Source organism: Chamaea fasciata, unplaced genomic scaffold (genome assembly GCF_029207755.1).
Source record: "Chamaea fasciata isolate MVZ Bird 193981 ecotype frontalis unplaced genomic scaffold, bChaFas1.0.hap1 SCAF_28, whole genome shotgun sequence".
NCBI classification, from domain to species: Eukaryota; Metazoa; Chordata; class Aves; order Passeriformes; family Sylviidae; genus Chamaea; species Chamaea fasciata.
The window spans coordinates 4,209,656-4,232,532 of NW_027094113.1; the positions used below are offsets into that span (position 1 = coordinate 4,209,656).

The 22,877-nt window shown below is 46.1% G+C and overlaps 1 protein-coding gene across 4 annotated transcripts in view; it reads right to left on the reverse strand.

The window, feature by feature from the left end:
• Window positions 1-22,877, reverse strand: part of CRTC1 (CREB regulated transcription coactivator 1) — a 45,648-nt gene that overhangs the window by 18,119 nt on the left and 4,652 nt on the right. For 3 of the 4 annotated variants that reach the window (XM_066205702.1, XM_066205703.1, XM_066205705.1), the window contains exons 2-8: window positions 8,573-8,689; window positions 7,066-7,113; window positions 4,124-4,261; window positions 3,038-3,099; window positions 2,162-2,256; window positions 782-867; window positions 361-404 (exon numbers count right to left, since the gene is read on the reverse strand). In XM_066205702.1, the coding sequence (XP_066061799.1) occupies window positions 361-404; window positions 782-867; window positions 2,162-2,256; window positions 3,038-3,099; window positions 4,124-4,261; window positions 7,066-7,113; window positions 8,573-8,689 (590 nt within the window). The remainder of the gene's footprint in view (window positions 1-360; window positions 405-781; window positions 868-2,161; window positions 2,257-3,037; window positions 3,100-4,123; window positions 4,262-7,065; window positions 7,114-8,572; window positions 8,690-22,877) is intronic. The other variant, XM_066205704.1, reaches the window with a different exon arrangement.

A 22,877-nucleotide genomic window follows, 5' to 3' on the forward strand; every position in this document is an offset into this window, starting at 1 on the left:
ATTCCATAAGGAAGATATTTTTGAGCCTTCTAAAATGCTTCTAACTAGATCATCCCATAAAGATTTTTTATCTTTTAAAAATCTATTTAACAGGGAATTCCGTAAAGATGTTTTTGAGCTTTTAAAAATGTTTTTCACGAGAAAATTTCATTCAGAAAGTACTGTTGAGCTTTTCTAAACTGTTTTCAACAAGAAATTCCATGAAGAAGACGTTTTTTGTATTTCTGACTCTCAGTGTCTCGTTGTGCACCTAGAACCTTCCCAGAAAATTCCAAAGCAACAGGATGTTCAAGGATATTCAATCCACAAGTCTTCTTAAAGATCTCAGTGATCTTAAAATAAAAAATTGCTGAAACTTACTTGATTCCTGGAACTTCACAGGATTTAGGTCTCGATGACCCAGTCTGAAAGAGAAGGGAGAGAGATTTGAAGGCAAAGACGCTGCTGGAGGGTATTGCCTTGGAGATATTTCAATAACTGAGTCGAATTTAATCATTGCTCTGGAAGATCTGGGAGCTCTGAGAAGATATTTATCATTTTTTTCCCTTTATTTGGCCCAACAAATCTTCAGTTTCAAGAGTTTCTCCTCACATAAGCAAGTCTGTGCATTCACACACATCCAGTCCTTTCTGATCTAACGGTTGTTATTTGTTTTTGAACACAGCATTTAATCTCCAGTCTCCTCAAGTCGTTTATTAATAGTGACAGTAACCAAAGCATTCATTTATCTAAATATGTTCAGGAAATGACACTTTTATGCTTTCTAAAGTGCAATTCCCACCTTTTTAGTGTCCCAGCCTTGCTTAGAGAGGGTTTTGTCTGCATCAGAGGTGGTTTCCTCCATCCCAGGGACAGTCAGCAACAAAACTGAAAAAAAAAAAAACAAAGGAGATGAAAAAAGGAATAATTAATAATCAATAATATCCAGCTTCTCACTGAGACATTCTCTGATTGGAAGTTTAACCTTTGGGAAAACTTCACAGAGTTTAAATTACCACGGAGGATAAAACAGTTGCATCTTGTTGTTTAAAAAACCCCAAAGATTCCTGAAACCAGCCTGAAATTGTATTTAATTAATTATTAAATCAGTGACACCTTAAAAAAAAAAAAAACAACCCCACCCAGATAATACTTAAAACGTTCTGGCTTCCAATTTATCCTGCCTCGATGTCCATGGAAGATTTATTTCACACTGATTTTCCCATCTTTTGCAATTGGCACAAGTGATGAAGAGCCTGAACGTCCAAAGGGCTTCCAGGAGGACAATTCCAGTGGGGAAAATCCAATCCCTCCTCGCTGGGATGGAGAAACATCACCAAGCTGGAATTTCATTCCCCACACATTCCCAAGGACATTTCTTTGTTGTTCAAGGTGCCAAAGAAACAAACAACCAACCAAAAAAAGCCCAGCCAGAAAGAGATGGAATCAACAAAAACATCTCACACTGATGAATGTAAATCCAGATTTATGGAATTCTGGTTTGGATGAGCATTTCCCAAGGATTTCCAGTTCCAGCAGCACATGGAAGAGCTGCAGGACAGCACAGGGTCGTGCCGTGTGCTCACAACCCCCGGGTGTTTGTTCAAGGATTCCATTTAGGAATTTTCCTCGGGATCAGGGAATTTAAAGGCTGGAAAAGACCTTTAGGAATGAGCGATTCCCGATTTTCCCGAGCTGGATGGAGCAGGCCCAGCAGAGGGCACCAGAACTGAGGGTGCCGGAGCTGCTCCAGCCTGGGATTGTTCTGGGATTTCTTTGGAATTGTTCTGGGATTTCTTTGGAATCTGCTCCTCCCGGGGGATGCTCCCTGGGGATCCCCAGGTCAGGAACAGACACGGGGTGAAGCCTCTGCTCCTTCCCTGCGTGTCCCTGAGTGAAATTCTGGGAATTGCAGGAGTTCCTCCAGAGCTCTGGGAGGGCTGAGAACTCAGCACCAGAGTCCCAGCAGCCCAGAGGCAAAAATGACAAAATCTGGGGCTCGGGAAAACGTTCTCCCCTTCGTTTTGCGTCGTTTTCCCTGGATTTCAGCCCCCCGGGAAGGCGAATTGTTGTGTCACAGGAAGTGTCAGCCCTCCTGAGTTTACAAACACATGGAGCCCAATCCCTGGGCATTCCACTGACATAAATCAATCTTTTTGTTCTTTTTTTCCCTCCTGCTCACCTCTTTTCTGCTGCATGTCCTGTGACCCTCCTGAAAAGGATTCCTGCTGAGCTGGAGTCATGGTGCTCTGGTGCAAGGCAGAATCAGAGTTTGTCCTGAGAAAAAGCAAAACCCACAGTATTTTTCTTGTCGGCTTCACTAAATAAAAGAATTTTCCCCTCAGCTAAACGCAACAACTGGGTAAAACCTCGATGCTGTGCATTAAAACCCAAACATCTCTACACGGCAGAAAGCAGGCAGAACTTCCTCGTGAAACAATCCATTTGCAGAAGAAATTAGTTCAAGTTTGAAGAGCAATTGTTTCAATAATGGGATTGAGGGGAACACAGGATAAATTGGTTGCCCTTGTTAGAACAGAGTTTTATCTGCTTTGTTCAGATTAAACACGATCAAATAATGCCCTTTTTAAGCTGTTTAGCCACACTTTGGTTATGGTGGTGGCTGAAAAACAAACATTCCTGGTTGGGAGGAGGACAAGGAATGGTTCAGGGTGTTGTGGACAGGGGAATTGTCACGGCCAACACATCTCAGCATGAACTTTGTGAGCGAGGCCACTCTCAAAAAGTCTCACACTCTGTTCCTTCCCACTGGAACATGCCCAGCCCAGTTTCTGCACCCAGAGAAGCATCCAAGTCTTGTGCTATGCCTGGGAACTTCTGGATTTTTCAAGATCTTTAAAGATGAAACTTCAAGGATTTACCTTTAAAAAGGTACCATTAAATTCAGGTATCACTTGCAGACACCTCCATTTTAAAGCTGATTTAAAAGGAGCACTATAGGATTACAACCTCACGTTCCTGAATTTCCAAAGGCAACAATTCCAAGCTGCTGCAGTGCCAGAGAAGAGCCCAAACCCCCCGGGATGGTGACACCCACCTCCTCCAGCTCGTGTCCGACGGTGGTGACAGGTACACGGTGCCATAGGGGCAGCTGTCCACGTGGGCCAGGGTTAAGGCAGCAACACTTCCCACTCCAGCAGCAAATCCTTTCCCAAGAATCATTCCAATTAAGCAGTCAGAACCACTAGACTCACAGATTCTCTGTGGGGAGCTGTAAAAGGATCTCAACCCCAAGTATTATCTGGATTGGTGTAATGTTTGAGCAGTAAAAATCCTTCCTCCTTTTCCATGGATTTAAGTCCCGGTGCCTCCACCCCTTCGTGTCGCACATCCCCTCCAGCCCCATCAATCCCAGCTGATTTTAAAGCTGTCAGAAATGATCAGCTCGTTCCCATCCCCAAATGCCAAGAGGATGAATCAACCTGCACTGAAACGCACGAGGAGCTGCAAAGGAGAATCCTGCCTTGGGGTTGCTCGGCTCCGAGGGGAAATTCCATTTCCTCAAGACAGCCCTGACCTTTCTGGGAACCATGGAATGGTTTGGGTCGGAATGAGAGGATCCAGGGCTGGCAGTGAGGGGACACCCAATCCCAGTGTCCAGGTCACCCCTAAATGTCCCCAAAGCACACAAAGTTACTTTAAGCCGTTTTCTGTGAGGTGCTGGACACCCTCAGAGGTATTGAACGCTCACAGAGCTGAACAGAAACACCAAAACACAGAATACCACGTTGGAAAAGACCTTCAAGATCAAGTCCAACCCAGCCCTGACACCTCAACTAAACCAGAGCACCAAGTGCCAACTCCAATCTGCTTTAAACACATCCAGGGATGGTGACTCCCCCACCTCCCCGGGCAGACCATTCCACTACTTTATTGTTCTTTCAGCGAAAAACTTTCTCCTAATATCCAACCTGCACTTCCCTTGGCGCAGCTAAAGGCTGTGCCCTCTCCTTCTGTCAGAAAGGAGAAAGAGACCAAGGCCCAGCTGACACAACCACCTTGGAGGGAGCGCTAAACACATCTGGCCCTGAGGAATCCCCGAGAGGAGGAGGAGGAAGAGGAGGAGGAGGAGGAGGGAGGCGTCCCGCAGGCAGTCGGTGCCCGGCCCTGCGGCCAAGGATATCTGCCGGCCGTGTTTGTCCACGGAGAGCGGGCGGCGGTGCGGCGAGCCCAGGCGGTTGCGGTCCCGGTACACCCTGTCCACCAGCCCGTGGTGCCGCGTGGTCCTGCTGGTGTCCAGCGCCGACGACTGGAACGGGGTCTGCGAGAGACACAGGGATTATCCACAGGGGAAAACACCCTCCCAGCCTGTCCAGAGCTTCCTCCTCCTTCCTGGGACAGGCTGGGTGGTTCTAAGGAATCAGGCTCAAAACAAGACGTGGACGTCGCGTCGTTTCGGTTTTTCCTCCAACAATTTTATTTATTTTATTTTTTTGGGGGGAGGGGGGGGAGGAAAGCTGCTTCCTGCAGGAGGGGCCATGCTGGAGCTGCCCTGGCTCAGCACTGCCCTCACACCTCGGCACCCCTGAAGCCCCGGGGCTGAGCGTGGCAGGAGCTGCCAGCTGCTGTCCACATGCCCTTGGTGCAGCATGCAGGGCGCATCCAGGAGGAACATGCCGACATCCAGAGCCTTGATCCCGGGGCAGGAGATGCAGGGAGGAGCTGCACGCTGAGCTCAGCATTCCCCAGGACATTCCCCTGCTCTCAGGGCTGTGCCTCTCACCCCTTCCTTGCAGCAGATTTATTCGAAGGGGACACTGAGAGAATGAAAAGGAAAAAAAAAAAAAAGAAAAGCGGTTTCCTTCCTCCTCTGTCTGACGGTTTTTGAAGTGATTATCGGCTCCTTCAGTGACCCGAGGTGGGATGATCCCACCTGGGCTCTTATCAGCACTGACATCCTGAGCGGATGATTCCAGAGCAGGAGGATGGCAGGGGAGAAGGACAGGGAAGATGAATTCCCAGGCTAAACTGGAAAACTTTCACATTTTCCACAGCCCTTCCCAGCGTGTACCTGGGGGGGGGGAGGACAAAGGAAGTGCCGAGGGGTCAATCTCTGCTCGTTCCTCCACCAGCAATTTATGGGTCTGCAGGGAGAAAAATCCTCCCCAGCCCTGCACTCCCTGCCAATGTGAACAGCTTTGCTGAGTCCCTCAACACCATCTGTTTGGAAATCCAAAATTTCCTCCTCCATTCAGGTGCTGCACGTGGCAAATGCACTGTCCTGTCTGCCAAGCCATGAAACCATCTGGCTTCCACATTCAGCCCTTTTTCTTTTTTTTTTTTTTTCTTTTTCTTTTCTTTTTTTTTTTTTTTTCCCAAGTGTCAGCTTCGGCTGTTGAAAAGATTATTTCTACAAAGCTTTGCATTTATTTGGAAAGGCTTTGTTTGTGTGAACTTTTTTTTTAAAAGAGTCTTTCTGCTATTTTAAACTCTTTTTCTCTTCAGCAAATATTGGGCTCCTCACCCTCTCTGCACACACGGGCTGTGTTAACAGAGCTGCAGAGGGGCTGTGGTGTTTATTTTCTCATCTCAGGGCCAACATTTTATGTGCAGCAGAATATTTAAGGCAACAGGGGACTAGAAAGGAGCACAGTGACTTTTTGCAGGACTCTCAGCATTTCAGGTCGTGGGGTTTGTGCTTTCCTTCCTCACTTGGCTGAGAAATCTCAAACAGAATCTCGATTTTGAGGGTTTTAAATTCAAACACGGGGCTTTAATCTCTGCTGCAGGCACTGAACAACAATCCCCACACAGAAGTGGGAATATTCATTATTCCAAAGTGACAAAAGGTCCCAAACTCTTTTTTTTTTTTTTCTGTTGTTACAGCCCAAAAGGCAGCAAAATTTGCAAATACGTGCTTGGAAGGTCAACAGGAAAAGCAATTTCCTATGTCAGTGGTGTCAGCACAGAGCTGCTAAAAAAGGAGCAGCCAGCCCAGAGCACAGGGAGTGCAGAGCTCACCTGGAATTTCGAGGGAGGCCAAAGCATAAAACTATAAAGACAAAAAATTCAAAATGTAAAAACGGCTATTTCTTCGGTTTTTACCTCTTTTTGGCACAGTTTCCTCATTAAAAACACAATAAAAATCTGATTTGAGTGCAGCAGTGGCCCAAAGAAACGTGGAATGTGTCCCAGCTCAGGGCTACAGTTCATGGAAAGAGGGATTTTGGGGTCATGCTGTTCCCCGGCTTTCCAGGAACCAAGATCCCCAAAGAATCCCGAATTCTGGGGAAATGGGCATCACCTCCAACAGCTCTGGCTGCTCTCAGCAGCCTTCCTATAAAATTTATTTAGGGCCAAACACCGGGACAACGATCCGGGATTAAAATTCCCCATCTCTGCATGGCATGAAATATTTAACTTAGAGAGAAAAAAAAAAAAAAAGGATTTAAAAAAATTAATGGATCTGAGCATCGATTTTATTTGGGACAACGAAGAACTAAAAGGGTTTCACTCCCCTGAAAAAACATTCAAGGGTTTGAGACCAGACCTAAAATCCCCCCAAAGCAGGAAAAAGATAAAAAAAAAAGCAGCTCAATACAGACAGGAAGGAAAAAGCTCAGTGCTCTCCAAGTGTCCTTTCAGGATTTAGCAGGAAATAAACCCAGGTGAGGTGGATGAGGGGGAAGGAGGAGTGCTACCTACTGCTGCTCGATATTTCGGTGCCTCCTGGTGCCAAGCAGGATTTGGGGGGATTCATTCTGCCCTTCCCCACGGATTGAAACATGCAGGCTGAGTGCACATGCTCAGAGATCGCTGAAACCAACAGGCCAAGACTGAATAATCCACTCGTCTGCCACCCCCCCTCCCCACCCCAAAAAACAAAATCAGAAATCACCACATGACAGCAAGTCCAGGGGGAAGTCAGCACAGGAATTATTTGCATGTCCCAGACTGGGATTGCATGGCAAAACCTGGATTGGTGTGGCAGCCCTGCAGTCCTGTGGAGCTGGGGGTGGCTCAAATAAATCCTGTGCAGGGCGGGTGTGCAGAAATACGTATCCACCTGGGCTAAAGGGGACCAGTCCTAAATACGTATTTGCACAAACCTAAAAACTTGTTTACCAAAGAGACAGGAACTGCTCCAAAGGCTTCAGCCAGAGCTCCGTTGTGCTGCAAAACCAAAGAAGCAGAAGATGCTCAGACACCAACGCTCTCAGCAGGCACAACCACCCAGGCTCTGCCTTCACACCATCCCAGTCGTGCTTTTTTTGCCTTTTTTTTTTTTTTTCAGCTTCAAATTGGAAAAAAAAAAAAATAAAATAAACCTGGAAAGCTTTTCCCCACCCCCCCCACCCCCCACTGCTACAAACACATGGGGTTTGTTTGGTTGCTTGTCAGAGTTTGTCGGCTGGAACAACGTCGATTTGGTTTGGTGGTTTTTTGGGGTGTTTTTTTTTAGCGTGTGTGTGAAAAAAATAGAGAAAACCCCAAGGGTTTAAGGATATAGTTTGTTTCTGTCTCCTCCTCCAGTCATTCATAAATTTTTGAACGTTCCCTTTTCAGCAGGCAGGATTAAAACAGTCCAGGTAAAAACCATCAGGCAGAGAAACACTGAAATACTGTTGTTTAAAAGGAATTCTCAAACCTCCTCAACACAAAGCCTAAAGTGAAAAACCTGAACAGAGCAGACACTGCAGAGTAACACCGAGGGCCTGAATCCACTACAAACCTCTGCTCCGTATTCCCTAAAGAATTAAAGATGAAAACAGGCTTTTGCCTCTCCTCTCGCACGAGATTCAAGCTTTTAACCTGCCCAAACTCAGCTGTCTGCACCTATTTCAAGCAGCAGTTAGACAAGGTCAGCAGGAGTTTCTCCACCTTTATTAAGCACCTTTCATCAGAAAACCACAAACTGCCAAATTTCCTTCCCGCCACATCCTCGTGAGCTCAGCTGTGACTGTGACTGCTCAAAAAACAGGAAAAACCAGTGCAGAAATGTTCATTCTTCTGTGCACTCTAAAGCAACTAAATGTGGAAAATCAGGAGTCCACAAAGTAGCCACCAACTAATCCCGTCCCTGGACAACATCCTCTGCCCAAACACGCTTCAAACCAGCAAAATGTTCACCTGAAACTCTGATTTTCTGCTCGAGGTGCATCATCCCCGGAGTCACAACACCCAGCCAGGACATTCTGACATTTCCTCTCTCCCAGCCCGAAGAAAATCAGATTATTCTGACACCACTTTGTGTCCCGCTGCTCTTCTCCTCTCCCAGAATTCCTCCCACAGAACACGCACATCAATTCCTCCACACCCCCCCCAGCTCACAACATCACCTTTATTTCCTCTCATTTTGCCTGGAATTCGCAGCACATTCCCAGATTTCATTAGGAATTGCATCTCTCAGAGTATTCCTGACCCCAAAGCCTCACAACCAGGGACGGGAGAACTAAAATCTACCACAATCAATATATTAAAAAAAAAAAAAAAATCCACAAACATCCTAACCCCATCAGAAATTTTTAAACCAAGGTTTAAACTTCTGGAGCAGCAGCTCCTTGGGAGGACACACCAGCCTCCAAGGCCAGAATTCATCACCAAATCCAAGGAAAAAACCTTCTGAACTCACCTGGAAGGGGAGATCCATGGCACTGTTCCCAATCTGATTCACATTTGGCAATGACCCCCCGTAGTACTGGCCACGACTCTGCCCCAGTTGCAAATATTGGGTTTTCTGCAGCTGTAGCTGAAAGAGGAGGAGGAGGAAAAGACAATTTTAACTGTTTTCACCAGCACGACTTGACACTTGTGATCACTGAGCGTGGAAATGGTTAAAAGGCATCAATCCCGTTTTTACAAAGGAGGGCTGACCTTCTCCACAAGTTTCTTGCAACAGGAAAAGCCCTGGAGAAAGGGCAGGGAGAGATTTCCAAGGGAAAGGCAGGGCCAGGTTTTCAAACAAAGGACAGAGAGGGTTTTCACAGAAAAAAAAAAATCCCTTCAGCCAAGGAATAATCAAACCACCAGCAAGAATTCCCTGGGGGAAAGGCACACATGGAAATGAAGGGGATGGGCTGCAAAGCTCCACTGAATTCCTGGTGTGGTTCTCCAGGAAAATGTTCCAGGTGTTTGCCCATAGTCGGAGACATTTCTGGAGGTTTCTGTGGGATGCTGAGGGGATGTTCAGGGATGTTCAGGGATGTTCAGGGGACCTCAGGGATGCTCAGGAGAGCTCAGGGGTTCTCAGGGATGTTCAGGGATACTCAGGGATGTTCAGGGATGTTCAGTAGAGCTCAGAGATGTTCAGATCTGCTCTGGGATGTTCAGGGATGTTCAGGAATCCTCAGGGATGCTCAGGGATATTCAGGGATGTTCAGGGATGCTCAGGGATGTTCAGGGGACCTCAGGGATGCTCAGGAGAGCTATGGGGTTCTCAGGAATGTTCAGGGATACTCAGGGATGTTCAGGGATGTTCAGTAGAGCTCAGAGATGTTCAGATCTGCTCTGGGATGTTCAGGGATGTTCAGGAATCCTCAGGGATGTTCAGGAATCCTCAGGGATGCTCAGGGATGTTCAGGGATGCTCAGGGATGCTCAGGGATATTCAGGGATATTCAGGAATCCTCAGGGATGCTCAGGGTGCCCACACCACACTGCCAGCACCCAGCCAGGATGCAGAGGACAGGCCCAGCCTGTTTATTCCACGCCAACACTTTGGGGAGCACCCACGGAGGATCACAGGATTCCAGAATGATTCGGGTTGGAAGTGACCTCAAGGATCATCTCTTCCCACCACGCCAGGCTGCTCCAGCCTGGCCTGGGACACTTCCAGAGATCCAGGGGCAGCCACAGCTGCTCTGGGAATTCCAGCCCAGCACCACTCCATCCTCCCAGGGAGGAATTTTATATCAAAGCAGTCCCTGGATAGGAGCTCAGCCATGAGACAGCTCACGCATTTTCCTGACATTCAAACGATTCCTAGAAAACTCAAATCCCTTTTACTCACAGAACTTCCCCCAGAAGCCACCAATTTCCAACTGCACAGGCACTCAAAGATCTCTGTGCTCGAGCTGAGGGACCAAACTAATCCCTGATTTAGGAGATGAAACATCTCCATGGAGCACAGAATCCCGGGATCACCGAGGTGGGAAAACAGCTCCAAGATCAGGTCCAGCCTTTGCAGCCTCAGCTCTTACATCAAGACATCACCCACAAAGTGGCTGAGGTATTTTTTTCCTTAACAAAAAAAAAGCAGATAATCCCCTCATTTATAAAATATTCCCAGTTTTCCCCATCAAATGGCTCCCAAAGATCCCACGGAAGGAGCAGGGAAGGCCCCTTTTGCTTTCCTTGTGCAATATTTTGCCACGCAATCCCTGAAACGAGACGTGAAATTAAGAGAAAACCCTGTGCTGGTATCACTTAATGAGTCACAGCCCCTCCAACTCAGAGCACAAAAAGCACAATATCAGAACTAGCTGTGTTTTTTTGGTTTGTTTTGTTTTGTTTTTTTCCCCTGGCCCCTGCATATGTTTTTGTTGTTAAGGAAAATAAAAAAATAATTAAAAGGAAAAAAAAAAAAAAAAAAAGCCTCGTTTGGGATTTGGGCCAAACACTGAAGTAACTATTTCAACAGGTGTTGGTTTCCTTTCAAGAACCTCCAAAAGGCACTCAGGGAGGAGGGGGTGGCTTTGTGTGTGTGTTTTTTAAGGATTTGGAGGTTATTTTTCTCAGGATATTCCCACCTCCAAAGCAGCCCAGGACAGGGGAGGTCAGCAGCATTTATCTTTCTGCTGCACTTGCATGGAAACGAGGAGAACTGGGTGGAGAGGGGGGAGAGGAAAGCTCAGGCTGGGCCGGATCATTAATTTCAGCAAGGATAAACACTCCTGGAGGTCCGTGCCAAAAATGAAGAGAAGCCATCGCCGCTCGTTGCTCTCATCCATCAGCAGAGCGGGGAGAGGAGGGCTGGCTGGGCTCAGCTCCTGCCTTTCAGGACAGAGTGGCCCCCAGACTCCACGTTTATTGGAGCCCATCAACAGCTGCCACTTGCAATCTGGGAAGATCAAGCGGAGGCAGAGCAGGGTTTGTGTCCTGAGCGCCGCCGGGATCCTGAGTTTGGAGCCGCGGGGGGGAAAGTTGGGTTTGGATCTCAGGGCCTGGCTGTCATTCCTGCAGGAAATCTGCACTGAAATCTGCTCCGGGGGTTTTTTCTTTCTCAGCAAAAAAAAAGAAAAAAAAAAAACCTGCAAATTTCTCTGAGATACCTCAGTGCACAGTGGGAAAATCTAGAATAAAAGTTTGGGAAGGGATTTTAAATATTATCACAAGTTCCACTTTGCTGAGAAGGGAAAAAAAAAAAAACAACCCAGAGTAATTTCACTCCTGATTTCCTGCTGGAAATAATTGTGGATTTCCCATTCCTGGAAGTGTCCAGGTTGCTCTCATCCAGGTTGCTCCAAGCTGGCCTTGGACACTTCCAGGGATGGGAAATCCACAATAATTTCCAGCAGGAAATCAGCACTGAAATCTGTTCTGGGTTTTTTTTCCTTCTCAGCAAAAAAACCCTGCAAATTTCCCTGGGACACACCAGTGGGAAGCAGCACCAAAATCCAGAATAAAAGTTTGGGAAGGGACTTTAAATATTATTTAATTCTACCCCACAAGTTTCACTATCCCAGGTTGCCCCAAGCTGGCCTTGGACACTTCCAGGGATGGGAAATCCACAATTTCTTCCCACCCTTTAGGAAAACAGACGCTGTGACTAAAACAAAATCTCATTTTCCTCTCCATCCACCCTGCGAGGTGGAGCAGCTCCACGCCACAACTGGAGATGAAGGGTTTTGATTATAAAAAGGAAACAACAACAAAAAAAAAAAAGGAAAAGCCTTTTCTTAATAGCAAAAAATTCCCATTACTCTGGAAATGTTACCGAGTGTCAGGGCAGCGCCAGGGTTATCTCCTGGGCTTGGCTTCAATTAGAGCAATTTGGATTCTGGGTGGACTTGGACAGGGAAGGATGAGAAGGAATTATCACTGAGCTCTCACCAATTTATTCATTTCAGGACCCACGAGAACTGGGGGACTCCACACTGCAGCTTTCCCTGACAGCTGAAAACATTGCTAATTTTTTTTTTTTTTTAAATATATTGCTAAACTCAAGGAAGCTTTTGGTGAGGAAACAGCTTTTTGCTTGTTAAACCACTTTTAGTTCTTGCCCTGAAAAAATGTTCCCCAGATGTCAGGTCCAAATGGAATCTGTGTTTTTTGCCCTCCACCAGCCTCTCTCTTACTTAACTTTAAATCTCCTTTTTTTTTTTTTTCTTTAAAATCCAGTTTAATCACAAGAAATCTCACGTAATTTATATGAAATACATCCATTTTTCCATTTGGGACATTTGGTGGACACACAGCTGTGACTGTAGGGAGAGATTCAAGTTCTACAATTAAAAAAAAAAAAACAAAGACAGAAATAAAACCCTCAATACAAATCCAGTTTTCCTACAGATTCATAATATGTAGATGGGAATTCAATTAAGAATTAATTAATTTAACTAATTAAGAATTCAATACTTTAAGTTATTTAAATTCTTCCCTGAAAAACTCTGAGTAAATTACGAATTTGTGGGCAGAATTCATTGGCGATTTTGGCACTTTAAACCAACCCAAATCCACTGCAAATGTTGTTTTTTTTCTTAAAATGTCTTTTCTAACAGATGAAATCTGGACTGCCAGAACGAGAATAAAAGGGTGGAGTGTCCGTTTGATAAAACCCCAGATATGTGATGACTACAGGAAGCAAAGATCTGGTGATAACAGCTTCTGCACTGCCTCGCAGTTTCCACACCTAGCCTTCTTATAATTTCTTTTTTTTCCCTTTAAAAAACCCCTTAGCTTTTTCACAATTTCTTTTTTCTCCCTTTAAAGACAACCCTTAGTTTTCTTACAATTTCTTTTTGTCCCTTTAAAAAACCCCTTCGCTTTCTTACAATTTCTTTTTTTTTTTTCCCTTTAAAAACAACCCTTAGCTTTCTTGCAATTTCCTTTTTTTCCCCTTCTAAAAAAACAAACCCTTCCTCTTTAGCAGCTCCAGCCTAATAAGCAGCAAAACCAGCGCAGATTAAAATTAGAAAAGCATTATTAAAGCTTAATTGGGACTTGAGCTCTGCTGGCAGGGTTTAGTGGGAGTTTTGCAGGTTGAATTATCGGGAAATCCCGTTGTGCCGAGCAGAGTTTGCTGGGACAGGGATGAAATCACCCAGGAATTTTTTCACCTGGAGCAGGGTTTGGTGGCAGGATTTGGGATTCGGGATGTGAGGAACTCCCAGTGCTGCGAGGAAACAGAAGGAAAATAAAACCTCCCCAAGTCCTGGTGTGGCTTTTTCTGTGTGCAGTTGGAATGAAACCCTGCAGTTCCTGCTGCCATCCCAGCGGGATTGGTGCCTTCAAAGGGACATTCCTCCCCATCCACAATCCTCCTGTTGATAAGAAAAGCAAATAAAAGCTTAAAGAGACTTTAACAGGGGGTTTAATGATTCCAGTTTGGGTTTAGTGGCAGGGCTGCCACCAGCTACAAATCACCTCTTTAATTGTTTTCAAAGTTCTTTAAGGTGCCAAGAACTCTCCAAGCTCCTCAAGGGAATCCTTTTTCTCTTAAAAAATTCACGTTAAAATTGGAATTTTAAAAACTCGACGCTTGCTACTCAAATAATGACTAAAATTAATACAAGTTCAAGTAACTGCTTGTTTATGAACTTGTCCTCCCTGAAAAGTGCCTGGGATTTCTTTAATTCAATGAGTCAGAGAAAAGCCTGGCAAACCAAGGAAAAGGGAATTTCTCTGGCCACAGTTTTGTTAATTCCAGAAGCTGCTGGTGCCTCTCCCCATCCCCAGCCTGAAAACTCCAATTAATTAATGAGCAGACATGAAGTCCTGAGCACAGAACAGGTTTCAGGGGCAGAGGATTTGGGTTTAGATCCCGAATTGTTCCCATCTCAGGGATCTTCCTGGAAAATTCGGGAACAATCCCAGCAGAGGAGTTTGGGAAAAGTTGTTGTGGAACTCCTCACAGTCCTTCCCTGCAGGTTTAATTATCAAAGTCTGAGTGGTGCTCCAAGCCTGGAGCAATCCAGGGAAAAGTGGGGATAAATGAAAATATTTATATATACTTATTTTTATATATTTATATATATAAATATTTCTTAGATATTCCTGAGGCTCCCAGTGAGCCACCACCACCTCTGGATCCCACTGGGGGAGTGAGGATAAATAAATTAAAAAAAAATATCCTGCTGCTCCCAGAGAGGAGATGAATGAAAGTTGGGAAGACTTTTGAACTTTTTAATCTCTCTAATGCTTTTAGAGCTCGGGTGAATACTGATTGTTTTTATAATTTTATCATGTTTTGGATAATTCTCTGCAAATAATTACAAACACTTCCATTATTCACGTGTTACTGATATAAACTCACCCATGCTGTTATCAAAGAGTTCAACAGGAAGAGATGGATTTGCAAGTTTAGCTTTTTTTTTTATTTTAATTTCCCGTGTAATTAAAAATGAATATTATGAAATCTAACAACAGCAATATTTTCACCTCAGCAGGCACCTGTAATATGTAAATAATGGAGTTTATCTCCAGTGCCCTGATAAGTGAGGGAAATAAATTTCATGGTGCAAAGCCACATGTTTGAAATCGTCTCTGAGAGCAGCTCAGAGAAAGGAAAAGGTGTGATAACAGCAAACCACAGCTCAAATCCTGTGATAAAACACCCTGGTCCTCTAGGAAAGGGCTTGAGACAGAGGGAGATAAAAAAATATCTGAAATTCCAGCCAGGTGAGCGGGCTGCTGTCAGCTGGGAGATAAAAAAAAGGGCTCTGAAATCCCAGTGGGGTGTGCGAACACCCTGGGTGCTCTCTTTGGGGGAAAATCAACGTTTCACAGACACGGGGAAAAGGGAACGGGGATCCAGGGGAAAAGGGGATCCAGAGGAAAAGGGAATGGGGATCCAGAGGAAAAGGGAATGGGGTTCGGAGGAAAAGGGAACAGGGATCCAGGGGAAAAGGGAACGGGGATCCAGGGGAAAAGGGGATCCAGAGGAAAAGGGAAGGGGGATCCAGAGGAAAAGGGAATGGGGATCCAGAGGCAAAGGGGATCCAGAGGAAAAGGGAATGGGGATCCAGAGGAAAAGGGAATGGGGATCCAGAGGCAAAGGGGATCCAGAGGAAAAGGGAATGGGGATCCAGAGGAAAAGGGAAGGGGGATCCAGAGGAAAAGGGAATGGGGTTCGGAGGAAAAGGGAATGGGGATCCAGGGGAAAAGGGGATCCAGAGGCAAAGGGAAGGGGGATCCAGAGGCAAAGGGGATCCAGAGGCAAAGGGAAGAGGGATCCAGAGGCAAAGGGGATCCAGAGGCAAAGGGAAGAGGGATCCAGAGGCAAAGGGGATCCAGAGGCAGCTCCTTCAGCCTGCCCAGCCTCATTTGCCAGGATAAGGAGCAGAGGAGCCTCTGCCTGTCTCTGTCACACTCAGGAAGAGGCAGATTCCTGCAGGCACCGATTTCCTGCCGTTCCCAGCCGTGCTCCAAGAGCAGCAGAGGCTCCAAAGGCGCAGCTGTTCCTCCCAGGAAGGAGGGGAAAGGAAATGAAGGCTGAAGTTGAGAGGAAAGGGATAATCCACAGTGAGAGCAGCTGCTCTGCCTGCCTCGCTTGGGACTTCAGAGGTTCCAGCAGCAGCTTGGAACAAAATGTTTTGCAACAATTTGGAGAGTTTTTTGGTTTTTTGTTTTTTGGGGTTTTTTTTGACTTTTCAGGGTGTTTTTAGTGTGATAAAAGTGAAGATTTGAAGGCTGGCTCTGCACAGAGGAGTGAAGACGAGCCCAGCCCAAGTTTCCCTCGCTGCCTGTGCCAATCCTCCCGAGGATCTCGGTGTCCCGGAGCGATGGATTCTGCAAGGGGACGGGACAAGCAAAGAGCCAAAACAGGAAGCCAAATGTCTACTAGAAACGAAGTGAAAATTACCCCGAAAAAAACCTGCAGACATATGGGATGAACTGGAGGTGACCCCGGGCTCGTGGAACTGCTACATCATTGTTTACTCCTCCAGCACCAGCACTGTCGCTCCAGTCACTTTTAAGGATTTGTTCCATTATCCCATCGCCGTGTCAGGACACAAACACGCCTCTGAGGCCAAGCGAAAGCAGCCAGGAAGAACAAAAAATGCAGGGAAAAGGCCAAAAAAAAAGCATTTCTGTTGTCCTTTTTTTTTTTTGTTTTTGGAGGGAAGGAAGCTGTTGTAATATCTTGGAATTTAGCAGCCACAAAAGAGCAGCAGTTTTGTTTCTGCCACTGAGACGCTTCCCAAGCAGCTCCTTCCTCGGAGCTGAGCACACCAAGCCAGCCTTGATTTTCAGGGATTTGAATTTTCACCCCCAATGCACTGAAACACCCAAATTTTCTCAAAAACTTCCCAAAAAATCACAACAAAACGGGAGGTGATGCCCCCAAGGACCAGGAGCAAAGGTTGTCCCAGCTGCTGCCAGCTCAGCACAGAGGAAAGGGGAAGCAAAATCCTCCTTTTCCATCTCCTGGAATGAAACAGGAGCTCCATGAAAAAACAAACCGGGCTCCAGAAGAAGCTGTTTTCATCCTGAGTGTAATGAAAGCTGCCAGGCACAGGGAAGGGCACGGCGAGGCAGCTGCCCTGAGACTTTGGAAATCTGATTATTTTTAAGGTTACCTGATAGCATCGTCTCAATCCTGCACTTCCAGGGGCTTCCCAGGAAAATCCTGAGGCCTCAAAGGCTGCAACACCTGCAGGAGGCCCCTGCAGCTGCTGAAAAACCTCTCCAAAATCAAGGCAGAACTGCAAATTCTGTGCTCTGACAGAGGGGAAGGAGGTGATGGAGTCAGTTCTTATCTCCGGTCTGTGATAAGCTGAGGAAGGCATTCCCACCCTTTGCATTTGGGACTAAAACCCCTCCCAAAAAAATCCTCATTCTTGCAGGCTGCATGTCCAGGAAACAGAGAATTGGGAGGCAAGGAGGACCTTTCCTTTGTTATCATCAAACTTTGGGCACTTGGGTGACTTGTGGAGAACAGGAGACAAAGAAACAACCCCAAAAAACAACCCCAAAAAACAACCCCAGACACACAGCCCTACCCTGCACAGCTGAGGGGCAACACAGCACTCACCATAAAACAGCCTGCAAGAAATTTATCACTGAAAAGGCTGAGTTAAGAGGGATCCATCAGGATCAAACTAAAGTAAATTTATCACAGAACAGGCTGAGATAGAAGGGATCCATCAGGATCAAACTAAAATGAATTTCTCACAGAAAAGGCTGAGTTAGAAGGGACCCATCAGGATCAAACTAAAGTAAATTTATCACAGAACAGGCTGAGTTACAAGAGATCCATCAGGATCAAGTTAAAATGAATTTATCACAGAAAAGGCTGAGTTAGAAGGGACCCATCAGGATCAAACTGAAGTAAACTTATCACAGATCAGACTAAGTTAGAAGGGATCCATCAGGATCAAACTAAAATGAATCAATCACAGAACAGGCTGAGTTAAAAGGGATCCATCAGGATCAAACTAAAATGAATTTCTCACAGAACAGGCTGAGTTAGAAGGGACCCATCAGGATCAAACTAAAATGAATCAATCACAGAACAGGCTGAGTTCAAAGCGACCCAGGAGGATCAAGCCCAACTCCCGGCCACGCACAGGACACCCCAAGAGTCCCAACTCAGCACTTCAACCCCAACAATCCTTTGGTAAGAGCATTACAGTCCAGTCAAATACATCTCATTCATAAGAGCAGAGCTGTTATTGATCAGCAGAGCCCGGGCAGGAGGGATCAGCCGAGCCCTGGCCAAGCTGCACTTTTAGCACTCCAAGAGAGCCAATTATTACTCATGAGTTCATGTTTTCTTCACCTTCCTGTTGAAGGAGATTATTTAAGGCCTCAAATCACTTCACTGGATTGTTTTGTCCTCTCATGAGTCATCTCCAAATTCCAAGGCTCCATTAGATTCTCCTTCAGGAGCTGCAGGCAGCTCCCCAGGTCGCCTGGGCCATAAAACCCTGAGGAAACGGGGCTGGAAAAATCACCCAGCTCAGAGCTCTCCCCCCGGCCGCCTCCTCGGATTCCTGTGAACGTGGAAAGATCTCACGCCCCAAACGTTATTTACAGCCCGCAGAATCCACAGTGCACTCAAAGACCTTTTTTTTTTTTAGAGAAATCCCTTTTTTTTTTTCCTTTTTCTCAAGAAAAAAAATCAATTTTTTCTTGTGACCCCGAAGAAAACGAACCAGAAAGAGGAGGGGAGAGAGGAGGTAACAGCATTTAACGCTGCGATTCTTCTTTTATTCTGCTTTACTCCTTTGCTAATCTCTGAACAGCGAAAGCAGACAACAACTTTTATTTTTCTCCCCAAAATGAATGAATATGAATTGTGGGGGGGGAGGAGGGGGGTCGAGGGGCAAAGAACCATCAGGAACACACCTTGCAGGATTCCACGAAACAAATCAAACCATCATAATAATAATAATAATAACAAAGAATAAACCTCAACGCACAGCCTGTGCCTCGGCGTTTAAAAACACTCCGCTATTTCTGGTGAACAAAGGTTTACTGTTGAAAACTTCCCAGTCACAACTGAGCAGCGAAAACAGGATACAGCAAAAAAAAAAAAAAATATATATATAAAAAACCGGAGCCTTAAAATAGTGACTATTCTTCCGAGTTGTGCTCTATCGCCGGGCAGGGAGCCAAGCAAAGCTACAACAGGCACCAAACCTGATTTGAGAGCTTTGGAAAACAAACCCCACAGCCCGTGGCAGCTCCGTGAGTGCCACCCTCCCTCCCCTGCCAGCCTTGCAGCCGGTGGATGCTGCTGCTAATTCAATTTAAAGCAGAGCAGAGGGGCTCCTGCTCGAAGCTGGTTTATTATTTGATCCCCAGAAGGCAAAGAGATTCTTTTGGTTCCGTTTAGGTGGAGCTCGACGCGCTCGAAATCGGGTTTGTTTTTTCGCGTTTTAGCTGACAATGAATTGCGCAGAGGATTGGGAGGCAAGGATGACTTTTTGGTTTTGTTTGTCACCATCAGATTTTGGGCACTCGGGTGACTCGTGGCGAACAGGAGATAAAGCAAACCCAAAAAATAACCTCGAAAAAACCACCCCAAAAAACCAGCTCAAAAAGCAGAGACACAGCCCTGCCCCACGCGGCACTAATTACTACAAACCAACCCGAAAGAAATCTCTCACAGAAAAGGCTGAGTTAAAAGGGACCTTTTTTTCCTTAAAAAAATAAAAAATTCTTCCCTCTGAGCAGGGATCTGATGGAGAACGCCAGGAAACAATCGTCCGGCTTCAACAAAAAAGTTCCTCCAACCATCCCCATTCCTCCTATTGAAACGCCTCAGAAAAGCTGAAATAAAAGCAGAGATGCCCTCATTAAGTAAGATAAAAATAGCTTTTATGTTCCATTTTTTATTTTTAGCTAAAGAATGAAAATTCAGTTATGTAACCCTACAATTTGGGTGAATTGGGAGCCAAGCAGGGCACGTTTGCACTCTTTGGGGTTCAGGGGCACCTCACTCTGCCCTCAGAGCGGCCAAAAGCCGCAGAAAAATTGTTTGTGGCTTGAAAATGTGGCCTCAGCCAACCCTTGAGGTACCAAAAACATCCCAAATATCATCAGAGTCCCAAATTCTTCGAATGCAAAAGGCTCATTCAGCACAATGGTCTCCCTGAACCGGAGGCAAATCTAATTACAAGGAGAAGGTCAATCAGACGTTTGAATCGGAGCTGGCTGCTGGAAACTCGTGCAATGTTTAAGATATTAAATAAATATTAAATCAGATATTCTAGATCCCCCTCGCTGCCAGGAATACAATCCACACCGAGACTCTGCAAGGAATCAAAGAGGGAGAAGTCAGGGGGTGAAACAATCAGGATTTTGATTCCTTTAATCCAGCTTTTACAGATGTTGAAATCCCACTCTGAGAGCTGGAGAAAGATCTCCTGCACGGCTTCACAACAGGTCTGAAGAGACCCCGTCCTGTCACCAACAACTGCTCCTCTCTCGGAGGTGGGAGCTATCAGCATCTGCCTGGAAATTCATATATTTGGGGATCTCAGCTCCAATTCCCTCTCCTTCGGGACCTGGGCCGTCCAAGGAAAATAATATCCACATAAACAGTAAGAGCTGGGTACCAAAACTAACTGAAAATTCGTCTGACAAGAGCTGCAGCGTGCAGTTAACACATCTTACTGCTCAGGAGTGATAAGTGAGCAGAGGAAAAAACCCAGCAGTGAGCAGCTCGGCAGGGAGAGCACAGAGGAGATTTTCCCCAATCATCAGGAAAAGTGAGAGGAAAAGACACTCGGAGAAAATCTGCCTGTGGAGCAGAGACTTCGCAGCCGGGGCTGTGCAATTCTTGCTGCAGCACTTCAGCCTCCTCCAGTTCATTATTTAAAAGCTGTTTTTTTGTGGGTGTCTGTGGTGTTGTTGTTCCACTGCAAAGGATTGTTCCGGTACAAGGAGAAGAATTTTCAATTCCCTGAGAAATAATTTGCGAAACGAGGCTGTTATCAACACCTGGGTGACAACTTTATGATTTATACAGTCCCGAGGAGATCAGGCCAAGACATAAACCATGAAACGATCAAGGGGCTCCCTTGGCTCCACAAGAACTCCTGGAGATCCTCACGCCTGGAATATCACTTCCAACAGCACGAAATGCAAAATCGTTTCAAACAAATCAAAGCAAACATTTGAACCATTCACCCCCAGAGATGCTGATAATAAAGACTCGCACCCAGCTGCCACCTCCAGCTCCCAGAACTGCAGAATGGGTTGGGTTGGAAGGGACATTAAGGATCATCCAAGTGCTTTTGGGATCACATTTGTTTAACGAAATGTGAGGAGTTGAGACCAGAAGGAAAAAAAAAAAATAAAAAGTGAAGCAGCAGCAGCAGCGAGGTCACAGCCGGTCACTGTCACCAAATGAACTCTGTTCCCAAAAAAATCCACCTGATTTTGGATTTGCTGCTTGTCACTCCCTCCTCACTCCAACCCCCCCCCAGGAAGCTCACAGCCAACAGCTCCTCCAGCACAGCTCCAAAAACACCGGGGTAGAAGATTATTATTAATATATTATCCCAGCCAGCACAACCAGGAATGGTTTGAACCCACAAAAACTTGTTTTCTTCACTTTTTTTTTTTTTTTCCCCCCAAGATACAGCCTGACATTTGATAAAAAGTGCCTTGGAGTCCACCTGAGTTTCAGCTCCTGCATTAGGCACAAAAATATCGATGGCAGGGTGTAACAGAGCATTAGGGAGTGATCGATGCCGTCGGGGCCAAAGTGCCCTTCCACTGCTCAAGGAAATGCTCCTCTGCAATCACAGATGGATAATGGAGAACACAGATAAATATTTAGCCTTGAATACATTTTGGTTAAATCCTTATTGATCATTTTTCAGAGGATGTCTGGGGGGTTTTTTTTGCCAAATTAGGGTTTGATGACGACGACGATGAAAGCGCTGGGGAACACCGGATAATTTCACAGAATCCCAGATTGATTTGGGATGGAATGACTTTAAAATCATCAAATTCCACCCTGTGCCACGGGCAGGGACACCTTCCACTATCCCAGGCTGCTCCAAGCCCCTGCCCTTGGACATTTCCAGGGATGGGAAATCCACAACTTATCCAAGCAACCCCTGCCAGGACATCCCAACCCTCACAGGGAGGAATTTCTCACAGAAACTTCACACAGTGCAGGAAATTTGGGATGAAATTCCCTCCCAAAGCCCCAAACCCATGGGTTTGGTTTAATCTGGTCCATCCCTGCTGGACCCACACGTGGCCAATGCTGGACTGGACACAGGAGTGAAAACTTCCACTGAAACGTGCCGGGTGCTGCTGCCTCAGCAGAGTCAGGGCTTTGATATTCCTAAAACGCAGGAAGTGCTCCTGAACCAAAATCAATGGCATTGATAAATGGATTAGAAAATGGAGAAGAAAGTGTTAGTGAGAGGAGCAGGGATGGCAGATTTCAATAAAGGTTGTTTCTGAGGTAGTTGGTAAAATAAAAAACGCTGTTTACTCGATAAAAAAAATCCGATAAGAGCTGAGCCGATGGAGAAACCCAGGAAGAGGAAAAGATGGTTCCCAAGGCCACATCCTCACAGAACCACAACCACCCTCTGGGCTTTCCAGGCCCCGGGCTTCCCCCTCCTTTTCCTCTGTGCAGGGAGGAACAGCTCTTTTTCCTTTCCCCCTGACAGATCCTGAAGATAGCTCACCCTCAGGCGACGCTGCCGCTAAAATCATTTTTCGCCACCAAATATTCCTGAGAACGACTCCGAGGCACAATTCCCGTGGCTGAGCTTTGTGGGGTGATGTTTTACTCCCACAGGGATCCTCCCTCAGCCCTGGCCAGCAGAGAATTTAGATTAACACAGCACCAGCCCCTGCTGCCCCCCAGGGCTCGGGCACCTCTGTCACAGCTGGAACTCACAGACAGCGGCACAAATTTCAATTTCTGACTGGTAAACCAAGAGAATCAGCATCTCCACCTCCCCCTTCGCAGTGTAACCACAGGCTCAGCTCTCCTCTGCAGCTCGTTTCGAGGGGGGAAAACCCCAAATCAACCCCAAAGGACTGGAAGAACTGACTGTACCTCACCTTGAGAGCAAATCCTCTTCCTAAAAACGAGCACCTTCTATAAATGCAAATTACCACCCAGTGCTGCTGCTAAATAAAACCCAAAGGCAGCAGCCGGGAGCTGAGTCCCACATGTTCACCCTGAGAATTACAACCAAACACCCAGAAATGCAGCAGTTGTACAATTCAGCCTCACGTGCTCCCAGAGCCTTCCCAGCCTTGCTGCACCATTAACACCCAGGGATTTGGCCACTG